A 19,428-nucleotide genomic window follows, 5' to 3' on the forward strand; every position below is an offset into this window, starting at 1 on the left:
CCGTGGTAGCCACCAGCTCCAGAAAGCCACAAGAAGCATCAGCCGCTGGAAGACAGACCAGGTGACCTGATAGCCAGCTTCACAACAGCTGCGCATCTATAGACGACGAGAACTTCTAACCAGGAAACTTAATGACAAATACAAAACATTCCTGGTCAGTCAATCTGTTCCCTTTGACCCCCACCACGGAACGAACGCACCTGGAAGAACGAGAAACGTGTCCCTGTACACCCATCTGGCCTCCCATCGAGAGAGTTGTATACCCACATTTGTCACAATATGTATACATATTTTTTTTAGTTCAAGGCACTATTACATGAAAGTTCATTAAATTTTCAAGATTTGTATAATTTTTGACAAAAATTATATGAATTTTTAGATTTAATAACGGGTTTCCGGAAACTTTTGATTTTTAACAACGGGTTTCTATGCGCCGGGATCTATCTCCAGGGAGTGGGGGTCGGTAAGATGCCAACCTAACCATTGGCATTGCCGCCAACTGAAAGGACGGTGACGAATACGTGGTGTTACAGTTTTCAATAATATTAGAGAGTTTTATATTTTTCAATTTAAAATGTAAATGACTGTAGGCATATAGTACAACTGAAATGATCTCATCAGGTCACTGCGACACATATCCAGGAAAGTCAGTAACGCATGGCACACGCTCGCCTCGTCAAAAGGTCGACACGTGTTTCTATACACGTATCTTGGAAACAAAGGAAGAACTCACTGAACCCATAAAAACCACGAACTACGTCCAGGCGTATGAACCCATAAAACCACGCTCGCAGCATAACTAGGGCAGCGCGAGTACCAAGAACAAAAGATGTGCACACGACACACTTCAACCCAAAACGTTTATAAGCAACGCAGCAACCTCCACCGGCAGAGTGAGCCTCTAGAGTTCAACTAGATCACATCTCCGAAGAAACCTCTTCGTACATACAATAACCATTGTACCAATTGAACAAAAATAAACGATCCTCTTTCAAACTACTCAACACGTGTTTCGTTAGACCGGGATACGGTCAACATACCTTCCCTGTCTTACATGACCAATACACTAATGAATAACTGTGGCTTTTCTTCCTTTTTATAAATCTTATGAAAAATCTAAAAAAATATTTTAAAAACCCGTTAATTAAATTAACAGCATATTCAATATTTATATTATGCTATTTTTATCATTTCGATTTAAAAATTTTGTACAATTTCAAAGTTTTCAATTTAGATTTGGCCGAAAACGACATGGCCGTAATATCGATCATCAGGTTTATAATTCGTGACTGAGTGCGGCTTGAAAACTCCTGAGTAACGCTGCCGCTTCACTCAACTGTCAGATATGTCTTCGGAACGCTATAGTTTTTCTCTTACGACATTCAGGTGAGCCTAATTCAACTTTTCACGGCTTCCATCATCGTACTCCATCAATTCCATTCTTTTACTACCCTATTTTGTGCAACAATCGTTTTTTGGATACATACAGTTGAGGTTATGTTTTGGCCGCTGTCAAATTGTGACCGGGTCTGGGGTTTCCCACTCGCTACATTCAATCAATCGAGTGCAGCAAGCCATTTTCAGTTATCAAAAGAAAGTGTCGTGACTGAAGAGTTGCTTGTGACAAATCAAAAACTGCCATCTCATTCATTCGTCCCATACAAGTGTGAGTGTGAATTGCACTTGAGATGACCATGCCTATAAAAACAACCATATTGCAGTTGAAATTTTCGATGAATTAATACAATTCATGTATTCTTACAGTGCTGTATTTTAGCAGTATGTAAATGGTGATTATTGCCCACAAAGCGCTCGTCCAAAAGTCATTAAAATCTCTATAACGGAACATCTGGCAGCCGAAAAGTCCATCATACTAACGAGAACTCGAGTGCCAAATATTCCGTATTCGCGATTTTCATGGCAAAAATTGTCTTTTAGGCGATCGCAATGTGCGTAATAAAACAATTATTACCATCTAAATATCTCTTTTTTTCTATGGATTATTGTCATCCGATCCAATTTATCATACATTTGTCAATTAATGGTCTTTCATTGTACATTATATGAATATGTGTGGATCAATGGATTTCTAATGATTTTTTATTCTTTATTATAGTCCGTCGGGTAAATTGGTGCAGATTGAATATGCATTGTCGGCTGTAGCAGCAGGTGCACCTTCCGTCGGAATTAAAGGTAATTGTCTAATGTTATACACAATTGAAAACACTATATATTAAAATAATATATACTAAATTAATATATTTTAAAATTTGACTTTAATTAATTACACTGAGCAACAACAAAAAAAAATACCAGAGTGGAGATTAACCAATCTTTACTAAGTTTGACCCACTGAATTTGAATATGATAATGATTTTTTTTGTTTGGGTCTCCTTTACGAGATATGAGCGTTTAAACAAATGCGCACTTTTTACAGATTTTTGGCTTTTGCGGTCTTTAATTCAAAATCTAGTATTGCTGTAAGAGGGACGGCAAGCGAAAGTGGCGAACTTGCCATCTCGCTTGCACCAACGCTTCTAGTGTACGCTCACGGAAACTGAACGAAAGTCTTTCTTAGCAATTACCGCTCGAGTTAGGACGTTTAGATAAAAATAAAAAATATGGAGATAGAAAACCAATCCTTATGAACGTGGTGAAATAAAAAACTGACCAAACAAATGCAAAATAGCACAGAGAAAAAATCCGTAAAAAAAATATATTTTTGACTTTTAAAATTCGCTAGAAAATTAATTATAAGTATTTTAAAACAATAAAAAATCACAATCAATAGAAAAAACATTCCAATATTCACTTTGAGCACAGCAATACTAGATTTTGAATTAAAGACCGCAAAAGCCAAAAAACTGTAAAAATTGTGCATTTTTTTAAACCCTCACATCTCATAAAGGATACCCAAACAACAAAAATCATTATCATATTTGAATTCAGTGGGTCAAATTTAGCAAAGATTGGTTAGTCTCTGCTCTGGTAACTCGAAAACGTGATTTTTTTGTTGTTCAGTGTTATTAATATACTAGTGTAGGGCTCGTTAATTCCAACGGCTGGTTTTGAAAAGTAATTGAAACTGGAATAAAAATAAAATTAAAGATATAAAGTAGTTACGAATTACCTTTTGTAATTCTTAGTTTTGTTATTCGAGCCTTAGGACACACACACACACAGAGATTACCGTCTTTATATATATGATATGTATATTAAAATTTGACTTTGTCTCTTTCAGTGCGCAATGGTGTAGTAATTGCGACAGAAAACAAGCACAAGTCGACTCTCTACGAGTCCGAATCTGTTTACAAAGTTGAGATGGTCACTCCGCACTCTGGCCTCGTCTATTCAGGAATGGGGCCTGACTATCGTCTTTTGGTGAAACGGGCGCGCAAAATGGCACAAGAATACTACCTCGTGTACGGTCAACAAATTCCCACAGCTCAGTTGGTACAACGAGTTGCCACGGTTATGCAAGAATATACACAATCTGGGTAATTTATCTATTTACTACTACGACGAACTTTAAATGAAAATTCTGAATTATTTACATGTTGTGTATGTTTCCAGTGGTGTACGGCCATTTGGAGTATCGCTACTGATCTGTGGATGGGACGACGGCAGACCTTACTTGTTCCAGTGTGATCCGTCAGGAGCGTACTTTGCGTGGAAAGCCACCGCTATGGGAAAGAATCACATTAATGGAAAAACATTTTTAGAAAAACGGTGAATATTTTGTATATCGATTATTTATTTAATATCGCTGCACTCTTGGATTGAGTGTAAGCGGTTGTTTTTTGTATTATTATCTAGTTATTTTATTTGACATACAGTGACGGTCACTGAAAACGGAACGACTTACAAAAACACGAAAAAAACATTTTACGCGTTTATTTGGATTTAAAGTCACGCCCAAATGATTTAAAATGATGGTTAATATCATTGTAGTTAATATGTTTGTTAGAAAAATGTAAAAAAACGAACTAGGACAAATTAAGCGTTAAGGATATTTTACGACCAGATTGCTTCTTCACGCATTATTTCTGTAGAAAATAAACCCCAACACTTTTGAACATTTTTTTAATTGAATAACAACATATTGACACATAAAAATAAGATAATAAAATATTTAATATTTAGTTGCTCCCCCTTTGTTTTAATGACTGCGACAATTCCGCAAAGCATAGTATTTACGAATTCCTCGAGGATTTGTAATGGGAATTCCTCAAATCATATTTTTTGGATGGTATTTTGTGATGATTGAAGGTTTGGAATGATATTTTTGCTGATTTTTCGTTTAATAATACTCCACATGCTCTCGATGGGGTTCAAATCGGGGCTTTTTCCAGGCCAAGTTAATGTTGTAAATAAGTCTTCACCTTTGAAAAAATAATTCAAATATCACATTTTTTTGTCTTTATTATTATTGTACACATTCAAATGCATAAAATAAAGAAAAGAAATTAGCGATTTTGCACGATGGGAAAGTGCAGAATCGTCCTGAAATGTGACGTCATGACACCTAGAAAGGTGTTTTTCTATTGATGGTATGAGATGCTCTTTTAAAATATTTTTGTAAATTTATCCATTCACGAACCCTTTCATAAATGTAATTTTTCCAACTCCATAATAAAAAAAACATCTCCAGATGATTATACTCTGAGGGTGCTTTGCAGTATTCCGGGTGCAATTTTTCTTGTAGCGTACTCCACATTTACCCTGGAAATTCTGCAACCCACTTGAGCCAACCATGTTGAATTTGGATTCAGAAATATCCAAGTCTGACCAGCAACATTATAGATATACTCAGAATAAATTCTTTTCAATCGAGGTCAATGCACGGGATCGAACCTGGCGCCTTTTAGTGCTAGGCACAAGCCCAACCACCGAGCCATGCTGTTGGATAATGAAAGCAATTCACATATTTTAACATATGATGTATAAAAACGAACTCGTAAAATTCAAGTGTGGTAAATGACAATATATTATAGCCGATTTTTATCGATTTGTAAAAGGGCTTGCACAACTTGCGCATTGAAAATTTATGAACTTGTTTAATTCTGAGCGCCGAGAAAATCTTTGTGGAATTTCAACTTGGCACAGAACCTCCCGATCCTATACAAGTTTAAAGCAGCGTTAAGGGACAATCCCATCAGTTCTTTAATTTGGTCTGGCTATCTTATGGGAGATCGTCCTGTCGCTCGCCTTCCCGCTAGTGTTCTGGTGAATACCAGCTTCTCTACACTTCACATTCTTCCTGACAATGTGGCTAAAGTACAAAAGAATTATTTTCTTACATGTCGTGGAGAGTCTCTGAATCTGAATCCGCCTCCTACACCACATTTCGAATGCATCTTATATGTCGCCTTCCCTATTTTTAGGCGTCCATCTCTCGACTCCATACAATGCAATGAGGATCCTGAGATCGCACCAGATGAATTCTCTTTGTCAGACTGATCATTCTATTCCTATTTTTCTGCAGATTTCTGATCGGGATCCTTATTCTCTTGAGATTAAGGTACTTGGGTAGATAAAATCGTTGACTTTCTTACAGTCTTTTATAGGATTGGACTTTATGAGAGACTCAAATCTATCAACAGAGAGAATTTTTGTTAATCTCTAGTCCCAAACGTTTACTCTCTATTTCTATTCTACAAATTATTTCAGCCATTTAATCCTCATTGCTGGCCATCAACATTGAATATTATGTACATATATTAGAAATCTTTCTGTCACCTATTGTTATGACACCTTCCCATCCGTCAAGTACTCTTCTCACTGTGTACTCCTCATACATATTAAAGATCAGGAAACAGTATGCATCACTGTCGGAAGCATTTGAAAGAAACATTTACTCTTACTTAGCGGTAGCCCGCATTCTGTATATATAATTTATCAATGATTGTTATAACGTTATGGATGTCGAAACATTGCTCTTGTGGGTTGGTTCTCTTAGAAAAATTATTCTTGTGTTTGTGTGGTATAGTTATCTAATGTGAGATTATCATATCCTGGTCATTAAAAAAAAAAGAAGACACCAATATGGCAAAAAAACAAATCAATAAGCAAAATCATATTATATTTTTTGTTCTTTGTTCATCAGATACAATGAAAATTTGGAGCTTGAAGATGCTGTGGACACTGCTATACTTACACTAAAAGAAGGATTTGAAGGTCAAATGACAGCTGAAAACATTCAGGTAAGACGGTTGATGCAATGCTCAAATTGTGTTCACAAAAAGCGAAAATGACATACTATTTTATTATTCATTTTCAGATCGGAATCTGCGATGAAAAAGGTTTCAAGCGTTTAACTCCGTCTGAAGTGAAGGACTATCTGGCCAATATTTAAGATTATCTGCATCAACATTTATGATTATTTTATGCAATAATTGTGCCTATAAGATATTGTTACACAATAACAAGCATATATGTATATTTATTTTTTATTTTTCAACAACCTTCTATATATGTATTTTCAATTCAAAAAATTTTTCAAATGGCATTTGTATTACAAAACTTATAAGGTGCAAATTATTATAAATAGGTTATAATTTTGTACATCTAAATTTTTTCCATTAAACATAAAAAAAAACTTACACTTTTTCTAATTTATCTTAACTTTCTGTATTACGCCTCATATGGAGTCATGTCAATAGCATTGACAATCATTTGTTGGTCAATCCAATTTCTTACTGCTCCGACGTGCGCGTAGACTCCAGGTATACCCGTGTCTCCGCAGCCGATTCCCCAAGAAACTATGCCAGATTGTATGTAACGGTCTGGCTTTCCCTGGTTATGAATCATTGATATATAATCATCATACATAATAAGTGAAAGGATGTTAGAATGAAATGTATATATTTACAATCATGGGGCAGATGAGCGGCGAGCCTCCGTCTCCTTTGCAAGTGTCCTTTCCAGGTTCTCCGCCAGCACATATGAACGAATCGTGCAATTCGAATCGTTCGCCAAGTCTCGTTGTTCTCAGATCGATTTGGCATCTACCATGTTGGACTATCGGCAATTCTAACTAATGCGGAAACATATTTAAGAACCTATTACTGTGTCTGAAAGATTATACAGAGTGGGGCGGAAACAATTAGACGATTTTCAACTTGACTATTAACACAAATTGAAAAATAACTAAATAAAATCGAAGTATGTAGAATAGGATCGTGCCACAAAGTCGTTTTTTGAAGATAATGAGACAGGTTCAATGTGTTGTAGAGCTGTAATAGTATCTGTAATTCATTGGATTTCCACTCGGATATTGGAACTGATTTCCACTATGACTCCTGGATAGTTTGAAGTCAATGAACATATGTACACTTTTTCCTTAAAATAAACCGCACAAATCCAAGGTCTGACCAGCAGAAACCAGTGGTATACGAACCCGTGACCATTTTGTTCAAAGCATTATATGCTAACGACTAGTCTATTCAGCTAAACATACGTTTTTTCGGGTTTGGATGAAAAGCTTTCCTACTTATTCCGACATTACATCATCATCGTCATCGCCCAGCCTTGCAAATACTCCATCGATGACTTCAAATATCGCACTCCGTGGCCCTTTTACTATCACTTATTATTATTACGATACTATTAAATTACTTAAAAATGAAAATGTTCAAATTAATTTTTATACCAAAAAACAAAAGACAATGCTTAATCGTTTCGCTAAGAAAATTTTTGTCACAGTTTTTGGAGACAAATTATTTCATAATGCTTTATTATTTAAAGATATTATTCCAACTGGAGTTTTAGATCATTCATATTCGAATACAATTGAAATAGTAAATTATATCTACAAGTGCAAATACACTTTCAACAATGTGCGCCAGTTGTAATAAAACAGTTGTGTTTTGAAAGTTCTGATCAGAGAAATGTTATAATAATAGAATGTGCGATGTTAATTGAATAATATATTACTTAAAAATAAATGATCAATTTACTTATAAAAATGAGTTCGGTGATTACTGGTCACAAATTGCTCGTCACAAAGTCACTAAAATCTCTATAACGGAACATCTGGCAGCCGAAAAGTCCATCATACTAACGATAACTATCACAGTAACGAGAACTTGAGTGCCAAATATTGTGTATTCGCGATTTTCATGGCAAAAATTGTCTTTGTGACCACCCCAATGTGACGAATAGTCCAATTACCATAAAAATGTATCCCATGTTGTTAATTGTGTGTTTTTGAATGCATCGTGCAATTTTTAACGATGCACTTGCCCAGAGAAGTTTTTATCGGACATATGTACGTATGTACGTCAACCACTAAGCATCAAATACGACTGATGCTAAATTTATTTAGGATTGTCTGTGGACAATTGTCACTTGACAACAATATAACGCCTAAAGCCACTTCTATTTTTATAACATTTCTCTGGTTCTGATGTTTTTACGAATAATTTACTAGTCGAGTTACGTTATCACGAAAACCTAACATCTCCATCTTACCTGGTAACAACTAATAGTTGACCTGTATTTTCAATTGTAATATATTTTGAGCAGTGGAATGTAATTCGCCATATGAATCGAATTACGTGGGTTAGACAAAATATATTAGCCAGCAGCATAGCTCGGACGTTAAGCTTCTGCTTACCGTCAAGAAGGTGCCGGGTTCTATCCCTGAATGAAAATGAATTTTTCAGAGTATGCTGTTGGTCAGACCTGGATTTGTGACTCCAGGTTGATCGTTTCCTATCAGAGTTTGCCAATTTTCTCTGATTTCATTGTTGAAACGGTTCCCGGAAAAAAAATTGGCTAAAAATCCTTCCTACCTACTATGTCACCACTATTTGAAATTTGATTGATGTACAATAAAAATTTATGTACAATTCATAGATGTCTCGTTAATTTGCGAGTTTTTTCAGTGTCTCGCAATTCAACGACTTATAATAAAAATGCTGCATTTGTATTTGTAATTGGCCAGGAAGGCGCATTGGGATTTACCTGTAAGGCCTTCCTGGTATATATGTAAAAAATAAAATAAAATAAAAATTAAATAAAATTACAACTGGAAGACACACTTCAACTGTAACGGATACATACATATATTGGCTTTGTTTAGGTGGTGAATATTTACATTTCAATCAAAGTGTTCATTCTCCACAAACTAATCGTCCGTTTGCTTCTATCTCACTCTGTATAATGCAATGGAATCACAATTGTTACCTTTTTCAAGATAACCCGATAGATTCCATCTTGACCGAAGTTGTCTCTTCCCCAGCCAGTAGCGAAGCAACGTGAATCCGGGGGATCGATTCTGGCTGGTGGCAGACAGACGTATCCAATATTTTCAGCATCATCGACCGGTGATTTCAAAATCAGCAGGGCTACATCGTTATAAACGGCATCTTAAAAAATATATATTATGTACATGTTTGTCTAAAAACGGTAACTTATTTTGTGGGTCGTCAAACTAACCGGCATAATATTGAGGATGTATGATTATTTTTTCGACGTCTCTGTCCTGATGAGGTAGTATTTCATTATCAGTCTGCGTGTCCCATTCTCCAGCGCGGATCTTGAGTTTGGCCGCTGAAGACTCAGCGAATGAAGATACGCAGTGTGCGGCCGTCATCACGACCTTCGGATGTATCAAAGAACCTCCACAAACGTATTTCGACAGATTATCGCTGTATAATAAAAACAATAGTTATTATAGGTGTATATTGGATGAATTGAAATGGTTGGATATTAGAAATTAATAGTAAATCTTGATAAAGCTTGATCGTTTAGTACGCGGGACAGATGTGTTGACTGTGTTCCGGTCTAAGAAAACACCGTTTGTGTTTGTAAGAGGATCGTTTATTTTTGTTCAATTGTTACAATGGTTATCGTATGTACGAAGAAGTTGAAATTCGGAGAAGTGAGCTGGTTGAACTACAGAGGTTCACTCTGATGTTTGTAGCTGGTGCGTCGCTTTATATACGTTCTGGCTAGAAGCGTGCCGTGTGCAGATGCTTTGTCTTCGTCTCCAGGACACGTGTTTTCGGAATACGTGTGTTGACTTGTTTTCGAGGCACGTGTTTTCGGGACACGTATGTTGATGTGTTTTCGGGGCGCGTGTTTTATAGCTATGGGATCAGCGCCAGGACGTCGTTCATTTAAGAATGCGGTCGTGTGCCACGTGTAAACGTCTTTCAGGACACGTGCTACAGTTTCCTGATGACATCACTGTTAGGTTTCGTTCGTTTTACGATCAAGCGATAAACTCTTTCTTCTGGAATGGTCAAAGGGGACGTTGCCCTCGAGTTATGCATGTTTGTACAGGAGCGATGATGATTGGTGTGAAACGTATGAGATCACTGGTTTTCATTCGTAATAGTACATTCGTAATAACTCGATCCAAACACCTTCACATACCTAAGACACAATACATTGAACACAAATTAGAGATAACTGACTTTGTTGCAAATCTAATTAAAAGTAAAAATAAACTCCGTAAAATTTGGCAAACATCAAAAAATCCAGCATTGAAAACATTAATTAATAAGCTCACATATCAAATTAAAATTAGAATCAAAGAAATCAAAAATGAAGCTTGGTCTAAAAAATTAGAAAAATTGAGCTCAGTTGATGGCTCTCTATGGAAATTAGCTAAAGCGATTCGCAGGACAAAAAACTCGATTCCTCCATTAGATGATGCTGGAATCTCAGTGACGCGTGATTGCGACAAAGCAGAACTATTATCAAAATCCTTCCAAAAACATCACACACTCACACAACATTACAATCACATACCAACGCATAATAAAGTCAACCGGTCCATTAAAATCATCACAAAAACTCCCACTAACAGTACTAAAAATATAAAATTGGTGCATCCGTGTGAAATCCAAAATATAATACGTAATTTAAAAAATAAAAAGGCACCTGGGCGAGATTCAATAGATAACATCACAATCAAACAACTTCCATTTAAAGCTTTAGTCTCACTATCTAAAATATTCAACGCATGTTTACTCACCGGGTATTTCCCAGAATACTGGAAAACAGCCAACGTAATTCCCATACTTAAGCCCGATAAAAGCTCAAAAAACCCGGCCAATTATCGACCCATTAGCTTACTTTGCACGCTTTCAAAAATTCTGGAAAAAATAATCTTAACACGTTTACTTAAAGTCGTAAATAAGAAATTAATAAATGAACAATTTGGATTTCGCACTGGACATTCCACGACCCAACAACTAACAAGACTAACTGAACACGTGACGAAGAACTTTAATATGAAGAGAAGTACCAGAATGGTATGTCTCGACATAGAAAAGGCCTTCGACACGGTTTGGCACGATGGACTCATTCATAAGCTCCTTATTAACAAAATACCAAACTACCTAATTCTCATCATCAAATCGTACTTAACTCGTAGAAAGCTAGTGGTTAGCGTAAATAATGAATCATCGTCTCCAAAAATAATCGCAGCTGGCGTTCCGCAGGGGAGCTTGCTTGGCCCACTCTTGTTCTCCATATATATAAATGACATACCTATTCCAAAAAACTGTCACATAGCCCTATATGCAGATGATACAGCTTGCTTCACAAGTAGCAAAAAACCAGACACTATTCTTAAAAATCTTGAATTTGCAATTAAAACAATGACTGAACACTTCACTAAGTGGAAAATTCAAATTAATCAAACCAAAACAGACGCCATATTCTTTAGTGTTAGAAAACATAAGCCAAGTTCAGATCTGAAAATCCCCGCTGGAGAAAGTCTGAAATGGCAGTCAGTAATAAAATATTTAGGAGTAACGTTTGATAAAAGAATGAGATGGGCACCTCACATTGAGGCAGCGAAATGCAAGGCGATGCGGGGTATATCCTCAATATATCCAATATTTAATCGCCATAGTTCTTTATCAACGCTAAATAAAATAAAATTATATCGCGCGCTCATATTACCATTATTAACCTATGCTTCACCTGTATGGAATAACGCCTCGAATACTAACCTTTCCAAGCTCCAAGTAATACAAAATAAATCCCTTAAAATAATTTATAATACACCCATATATACTAACCTGAAAAAAACTGCATGCTATATATAATATTCCGTTTGTTACAGACATTACTAACAAACTAACCAGTAGATTCTATGAAAGAATCACTAATAACCATACTAACACACTTGTGAAGAGTCTCGGTGATTACAATAAAATGTCTATACCCTTCAGGTATAAACACAGATTACCTAAACACAATCTGCTTTAGGTCATCGACTTTAGATAGTCTTTAATTAATATTATGTATTAGATGTATTATGAACATTTATAAGGATTGTAAATAGGTTTTTGAGCTCTTTTTCCTATTATGCTTTAGATTAAAATTAGAATAATATAATACTGTGATTACTAACCAAATTAAATTAAAATTGTAAAATAGAAAATGATCAGTAGATCAGTAGCTATTAAAATAGATATAAGATGTATTGTGAACATAATTTCGTAATAATAAAAAGCATTTAAAAATCAAAATTCGTAATAGTACAAGTTGTGCTAGATTCCTACAATAGTAATCTATTATGGAGTCCCACTGAAGTTAAATTCTCTGTCTTGATAGAAAGAGTTCAAATTTTTTTTCGAATTCCTTTATATGAGGAAATATAAATATTACCCCTATTTATTTCCCGCTGCCTTTTTATAAGGTATGCTAGGCTTTGACTCACTATCTTCGAGAAAAATTATTGCCATTTCCAAATATTTCTTTGGAGTAGGTAAGTATTAAAGGGAAGAATCGACTAGCCTTCGATTTTATTAGAATTTAAATTTTCGGCGCCTAAATGCGGTAGAGCTTTGCGTCATCATTTACTTCTCCCACCTATTCCTGCGAAAACGTCTGGTTTCTATAACTCGTCTCTTGTAAAGGCTATCCGGTTCCTTAATACGATAGATGAACATTTGGACCAGTTCAATTGTCATGTTGATGAGCTAATCAGTTTCTTGAGATTCAACACGAGACTATTTGAATGAGATGAATGATAGTTAATTTTTATTTTCTTTCTTTGTTCTTTTCTTTTTTTTGTAATACTGGTGTGACGCTTTGGGGCAACCTGTAAGGTCACATTGGTCATTTTATTGTTATTATTATTATAAAATAATAAATAAATTACCTAGATATTTTAATAATTCCATAGTTAGGAATAGAGATATGCATAATCATAAAACTAGAAATAGGAATCAATTAATTATAGGTAGAGTTAAGAAAGCAAGAACTGCAAGTGTTTATATCTATAAAGAGCCGCACCCGTACATATGTGCGAATTGTGCAAATCACACAATTCGTACATATGGACGGATTCGGTGGCCGAATTTCTTGGGGCGGCCGTCCACGAACCAAAAAAAAATCCTCGGGTCCCATTTCATTATTACTAGATGTGAAACAAAAATCTACATGTTTTGCCGGATGTTGTCATACAATAAGGGTGTGACCGTAAACGAGAAGCCTTAGAGCGCCAGAGGCGTCGGGAGACGCGGGGGGCGAAGCTCCCAGGGCACACAACTCCCACACACACATTCATTCATCATTTCGAACGTTGCATTTGAGATAGATATTTGCAGAAGCTTGCCTTAAAATTGCAACCATCCAAGGAAATTCTCCGAATTTGGCTTCGTCAGTATTGCCCACGATTTTGAAGCCGACTCCTTCTGGATTTATGACTCCGCATCCGCTGACGATGCGATCTGGTTGTGGTTCTTTTCGTATTGCCGTTGTTGTAATTTGTCCAATTTTACAACAAATGTCCATGTAGTAAGGACATTCTCGTTCAATACCCACCCTTTAAACATTTAATTATTATGTGTCAGTGAAAGTATATGTCGAAATTTCGGATGAAAATTTATTTGTTTGTATAATTTATAACTCTATTTATTAGTACAAATACCAGGACTGCCCTAGTTGTCGACCGCGATGACAAATAATTCGGAATAACTATTCGTCGGCAGATTTTGTGTTCTGATTCAGTCAATTATGTATAATAATTATATTATAAAATAATAAATTCTCACCTAATAAGTAATGAAGTTGAAATCAGATTATAATAGTGTATTTTTTCCTCAAACACAAACAGTTGAGGAGCACTACGTAATATACATAATTAAATTCCTAGTATGCAAATGCTTAACCTCTTAAAAAAACATACATAAAAGAAAATATTCTTAGAACCAATAGACTATTTTTGTTAGAGCTATACTAAGTTGAAAAACTTTATATGTATGTATGTATGTTCAAATTAATAGATAAATATATCTTATATATCAAAAAAAATACCTTCAAAAATATAAATATATAAATAAATGTCATACCTCAGATCTATAACTCCAGCACCATTTAAAATAATGGTTTTATTTTTGGCACACAAATAAAATAAAACACATTCTCCCATTGTGTCGTCATCCAGTATACAACTTTTATTGGTTGCTTCTAGATATAAATACATATTAAATTAATGCAAAATCTTTTATAAAATATTGACATAGCAAAATTATTGCTTACCAGAGGTCATGGGATTTATAGAATTAAGATTGTCACTTTGCGGTGCCCCGTGAACTATTACCACTAAACATAACAGGTAAATATTACTCGAAAACATTCTGAAACAAAATATTAATATACATATATATTTTGTTTGTTTTTTTTTCTCTTAGATATGTTTATGATAGTTTTTATGTATGTATATTTGAAGAATTGATACTATTTAATCTACATATATGTATGTACATATGTAAACTAGGGTTACCATTCGTCTCGAATTTCCCGGGACAATTCCAGATTCCAGCTCTGCGTCCCGCATAGATAAATGTCCCGGATTTAACAATTTATCAAAATATATTTAGTTTCTATAGTATTTTCATTTTATTTTGGTGGTATTATTGTAGCACTAGTGTTGTGCCCGTTGATTTCAACGCGTGACTTCGGAAATGAATTGATACACAAATTGAAATAAAGTTATACATATTATATATAAATATAGTGTAAGGTAATTTATAGGCGCGCGCGCGTATTAATGCGCCGTTCACCCTTTCGAAATGATGGATGAATGTGTGTGAGTGTGTAACCTGTTGCTCGGCCTGATGTCACATGATGCTCCACCCCCCCCCCCCAACTTCCCCGCTACCACCTTTCCCCGCATCTCCCCGACCACTTCACTCTGATTGGCCGTGTGTTGACGGTCTGGCACAAACACACATACCGACACACATCGCATCCGTTTTTATATCTAACTAGTTGTTTTACCAAGCTTCGCTCAGTATTTGTTATATAAACAGCGTAAACATGGCGAATCTAATAGTAAATATTCATTTGATTTTTTTATTAAATTTATTTGAATCGAAAAAAATATAATATTCAACCAATTGAATTGTCGTCATAGAAACTTTGTTCTGTTTACGAAGTTTCCAACCAAAGATACATGCAAACATACAAAGTCTCTTTCGAAATTATATATTAGATATATAATTTGAAAAGAGACTTTGTATGTATGTATGTAACTATTGCTGGTTCGTAGAAAAACAAATGAATATTCAAATAAATTTAAATAACATAAAACTAATGTTTACTATTACATTGGCCATGTTTAAGCGGTTTATATTACAAAAACCGAGCGAAGCCGGGTAAAAAACACTAGTATATTATATTATACTAGTGTTGTACCCGATGAAATATCATCGCATGGGTGTTGGCATATTAAGTTAAAAAAATGAAAGTTAAGTGTCGGTCATTTATATTTAATTGTTTAATATGAAAAATAAAATGGTAAAATCTACCTACATATAAACAATATAAAACACCGATAGAAAAATAAATTAAAAAACCGTTGCAAAATATTCTTAATTTAAATGTAATTTTTATTGTCTTTATATTTGTTTCATTAAGCGTTTTCTTTTCTTTTCTACAAAATTGTCTCGGATTTCACTGCAGAAAAAATGGTAACCCTAGTATAAACATATACATTCATATGCGTTTATTTATGAAGGTGAATGTTTGTTTGTTTGTTTGTTATGTATCTTAAAAATGTGATTTTACTTTTTATCCAAATGCCACACAATTCTGTGCCACTTTTAATTACAAAAAGTTTTGTCTTAGTTTATGTGAACTTTATTTATTTATTTAAACTGGTCAGCATATTCAGATGCATCTTTATTTGTAACTGGTTTAATTTAAAAAAAAATGTATCTTTTTCAGATACACCTTACCTTCAGGTAGGGTTGCCAACAGGTATCTTTTTAAGAGAGCATGTTGTCTTTTTTGACGCAATTCTTTTGTTCTCTATTTTTTAATATTGTGCCCATAATGTCCTCTTTTTTCAATTTTGACAATAGTTTCACGCAGTCTGTACTATATTTTCTCTCACAAGATATGACGTGAGTGGAGAGGCTTTTGCAATACCTGGCCATAATGTCAATGTAGAACTAATATTTTCCATGAACAGCGGACAGTGGACTAAAGAAAGAAATAAGATGAAAAATGTCTGGGGTATTTTAAGTGTACTATATAATTACAAAAATATTCATGTTTAGAATTTTGTAAAGAAATAAAAGAAAATAAGAAAATTTTGTATCAAATTAGCAGTGTAGATATACATATATGGCAACAGAGATTATGAAATTGAGATTGAGAATGAAGATGATTAAATTCAACAATTAAATTTTAAGCGCAATTTTCATGTTCCTACATATGTATGTTCCGGTAATTATGAAAGTGGAATAAGTCATATAATATTTCGTTTGACATAATTGGACTTTTGCGTAAATTTGTTTTAAAAAATATTTTGATACTGCATAAAAATATATGTATACATTATGATTCTTAGCCTTATAGATATAATCTTTTCTATACTGGTGGAATTTTACGATTACCTTGTGAAATAATGGTATTTTTGGTACCTTAAATGACTTATTTCCATAGATATAGAATACCATAGATACGCCCTGACGCTCAAAGCCGATCACCCTGTTGGACCATGCACACACAAAAAAAAAGTACAGATCATGCACACTCTCTCTCAGTAGCTATTTAGCTTCTAAGTAGGAAGGTCGATTGACATTTTTCGAAAATGCCAACGTGTTCAGTGAAATTGTGTTACAATTACTCAAGAAAACATAAAAAGGCGGATGGCATCACATATCATAAGTAAGAATTAATATATAATGTCTTCAATTATAGTAGTATTTTAACATATAATGAAATATCGGCACGATGTATGTACTGATAGAACAGCGGTCGACAACCTCTGCCACAGGTGTCACTAAATGCACGCGTATATCTTGTTGGCACTGAAGGAAATTCAGAAATCGACATTAAGTTTAAAACTACAAACAAATAACTAAATATTAAAGTGTCAGCTTTAAAATTGATCCTTGTGGAAGTTACTAATGCTTAAATATTGTAATAGTTAATGATGGTTTTATTATAGTAACATACATTTGTAGTTTATTTATATATATTATTTTTCTTAATATGGCTTTATTAGTTTGGTTTACTGTCATGTGGAGTGTCCAATAAAATATAGTTATAAATAAAATAAAACTTCAGTGCATGTACATATGTACATAAACTGGTTGCTGACCGCTGCCGACCGTTGCGTCCCTTCCTTTTTTTTCACCACTTCCCCGCTAGTTAAACCCCCCGCACCCCTCAGTTAGTGGCGACAAGATCTCCAACGAAATTTTATATGTAATGGCATATCTAGATTATTCTACATCTATGCTTATTTCACTTTAATAATAACCAGCACAATTATTAAGAACATTAACATTTTTTTGCTAAATGTTCTCTTTTTTTTCTCCATGACACTTGGCAACCCTACCTTCAGGTAGAGGTCAAAACTCTTATTTTAGATTCAGAAGACAGAAAATTTTGAAATATGCAGATTTTTATTTAGAAATAAGACCAGTTTTTGAATGTAGTTAAAATGTATCAAATAAAAATAAAATAATTATGTTTTGTTGTAATATTAATGTATGTACATGTATATACTGATAATTATTTTGGATGATGTAAGTCGATTAAATTTAAAGATGTGCAAATACATCCACAGTCTGTGTAAAATAGTTTACCTACATGAACTCGGTATGAAGAGAGTATGAAGAGAGTTGCACTAGCCTCCACAAAACGCTGATCAGGTTTGACCACTGCGTATAATGTCCTGAAGATATATACATACATACCTACATACGAATAATTACACACGTTCCACAACTGTGAGACTCTATTCTTGAGAATTTCAATAAAAATATTATTAAATATAAAGCTGACAACAATCTTTTGAGATTTTTAAAGAATTATGATAGTCGACTTCAAGGAACGAAATACTACAAAAACTGGTGAATACATCGAAGGATGTACACATTGTACTTCATTAATGTACACATTGAAGGATGCCATTAAGAGAAGTGATGTTTGCAGAAAATAATTCACTGAATATACAGGCGGACCTCAACTTTCGCACATAATTGGTTCCTGAAAATGTGTGCGAAAGTTAAATGTTCGAAAGTAGAGGGATGTAAAAAAAAATCAAAAAATGTATGTATTAAATAAAAATTATTTATATACATTAAAAAGTAAAGTAAATACACAAAATAAAAAGCAAAAGCAGAAAAACACGATAAAATAAAAAATAAAAACAAAAGAAAAATAACACGTAAATAAAATACTCAAATCCTATTCTTAGTTTTACATTCTGCAAAAGAAAAATAGTAAAAAAAAAATCACAGCGAGGCCCAAATGGAAGAGAGTAGATTAAGATTCCACACATACATCACATTCAAATTAAGAGAATAATGGTGAGCGCAGGCTGCCAGATACATATGTTAAAATAACATCCGATAATCTACACTCACTTAGGTGGGAAAATATCGCATTCAGGCACGGCAAATTATAATCTCGTAATGAACTTGTCAAGAGTTAGTTGAATATGACAAATTTTTTTTCTTCATAGAGTGTTCTGTAACAGACAGTACTCTTATGAATAGCCCTACGTTCTTGAGATATTCGTTCTCCATTGGGATCACAGTCTTCCATAATGTTCAAAAACTTTTCGAGATGCGTAAAAGCTTCGTTCATATTTTTTATAGTTAAGGTATTAATGATTTCTTCTGGTTCTTCTTCCTCACTTTCAATATGTATATCATTCTCGTTCTCTTGTCGGTCCATTAGAAATTCATTGGTCATGGGTTCAGAATGAGATTCAATCATCTCATTAATATCTTCAATGTTAACATCTAGGCTAAGTTCGTTCATTAAGTGAACTATTTCAAGTGTGATAGTTTCTGGAGTTTCATCAAAATTTATATCACCCATCATTTGTGGGCATAGTTTTCTCCATGAACCTTTCATTGTTGACTCTTTTATTTCAGCCCACGCGTCTCCAATATTGTTTGTTGCGTTCCATATGTTATAATTCCTCCAGAA

General features: G+C 34.3%; 2 protein-coding genes across 4 annotated transcripts; one reads left to right on the forward strand and one right to left on the reverse strand.

Moving 5' to 3' along the window:
- The first annotated feature begins 890 nt into the window (after positions 1-890).
- On the forward strand, positions 891-6,616 carry Prosalpha2 (proteasome alpha2 subunit). Of its 2 annotated transcripts, none has more exons than XM_077434747.1 (7): positions 891-959; positions 1,235-1,386; positions 2,117-2,193; positions 3,242-3,497; positions 3,574-3,729; positions 6,107-6,203; positions 6,281-6,616. In XM_077434747.1, exons 2-7 carry the CDS (start codon positions 1,346-1,348, stop codon positions 6,353-6,355), a joined length of 702 nt encoding a protein of 233 aa, XP_077290873.1. In that variant the 5' UTR covers positions 891-959; positions 1,235-1,345; the 3' UTR covers positions 6,356-6,616. The 2 variants fall into 2 exon arrangements, with proteins under 2 accessions (XP_077290873.1, XP_077290872.1); XM_077434746.1 differs by having other exon boundaries at positions 891-941.
- Positions 6,067-18,193, reverse strand: LOC143914479 (phenoloxidase-activating factor 2-like). 2 transcript variants are annotated; one of them, XM_077434719.1, is made up of 9 exons: positions 18,079-18,193; positions 14,512-14,609; positions 14,322-14,439; positions 13,586-13,795; positions 9,442-9,653; positions 9,190-9,371; positions 6,872-7,036; positions 6,604-6,795; positions 6,067-6,189 (listed from the first exon to the last, which is right to left on the reverse strand). In XM_077434719.1, the coding sequence occupies exons 1-8, from the start codon at positions 18,177-18,179 to the stop codon at positions 6,634-6,636; spliced, it is 1,248 nt and encodes a 415-aa protein (XP_077290845.1). In that variant the 5' UTR covers positions 18,180-18,193; the 3' UTR covers positions 6,067-6,189; positions 6,604-6,633. The 2 variants fall into 2 exon arrangements, with proteins under 2 accessions (XP_077290845.1, XP_077290846.1); XM_077434720.1 differs by having other exon boundaries at positions 18,075-18,162.
- Positions 18,194-19,428: the final 1,235 nt, after the last annotated feature.

This window comes from Arctopsyche grandis, chromosome 7 (assembly GCF_051622035.1).
Source record: "Arctopsyche grandis isolate Sample6627 chromosome 7, ASM5162203v2, whole genome shotgun sequence".
Classification (NCBI taxonomy): Eukaryota; Metazoa; Arthropoda; class Insecta; order Trichoptera; family Hydropsychidae; genus Arctopsyche; species Arctopsyche grandis.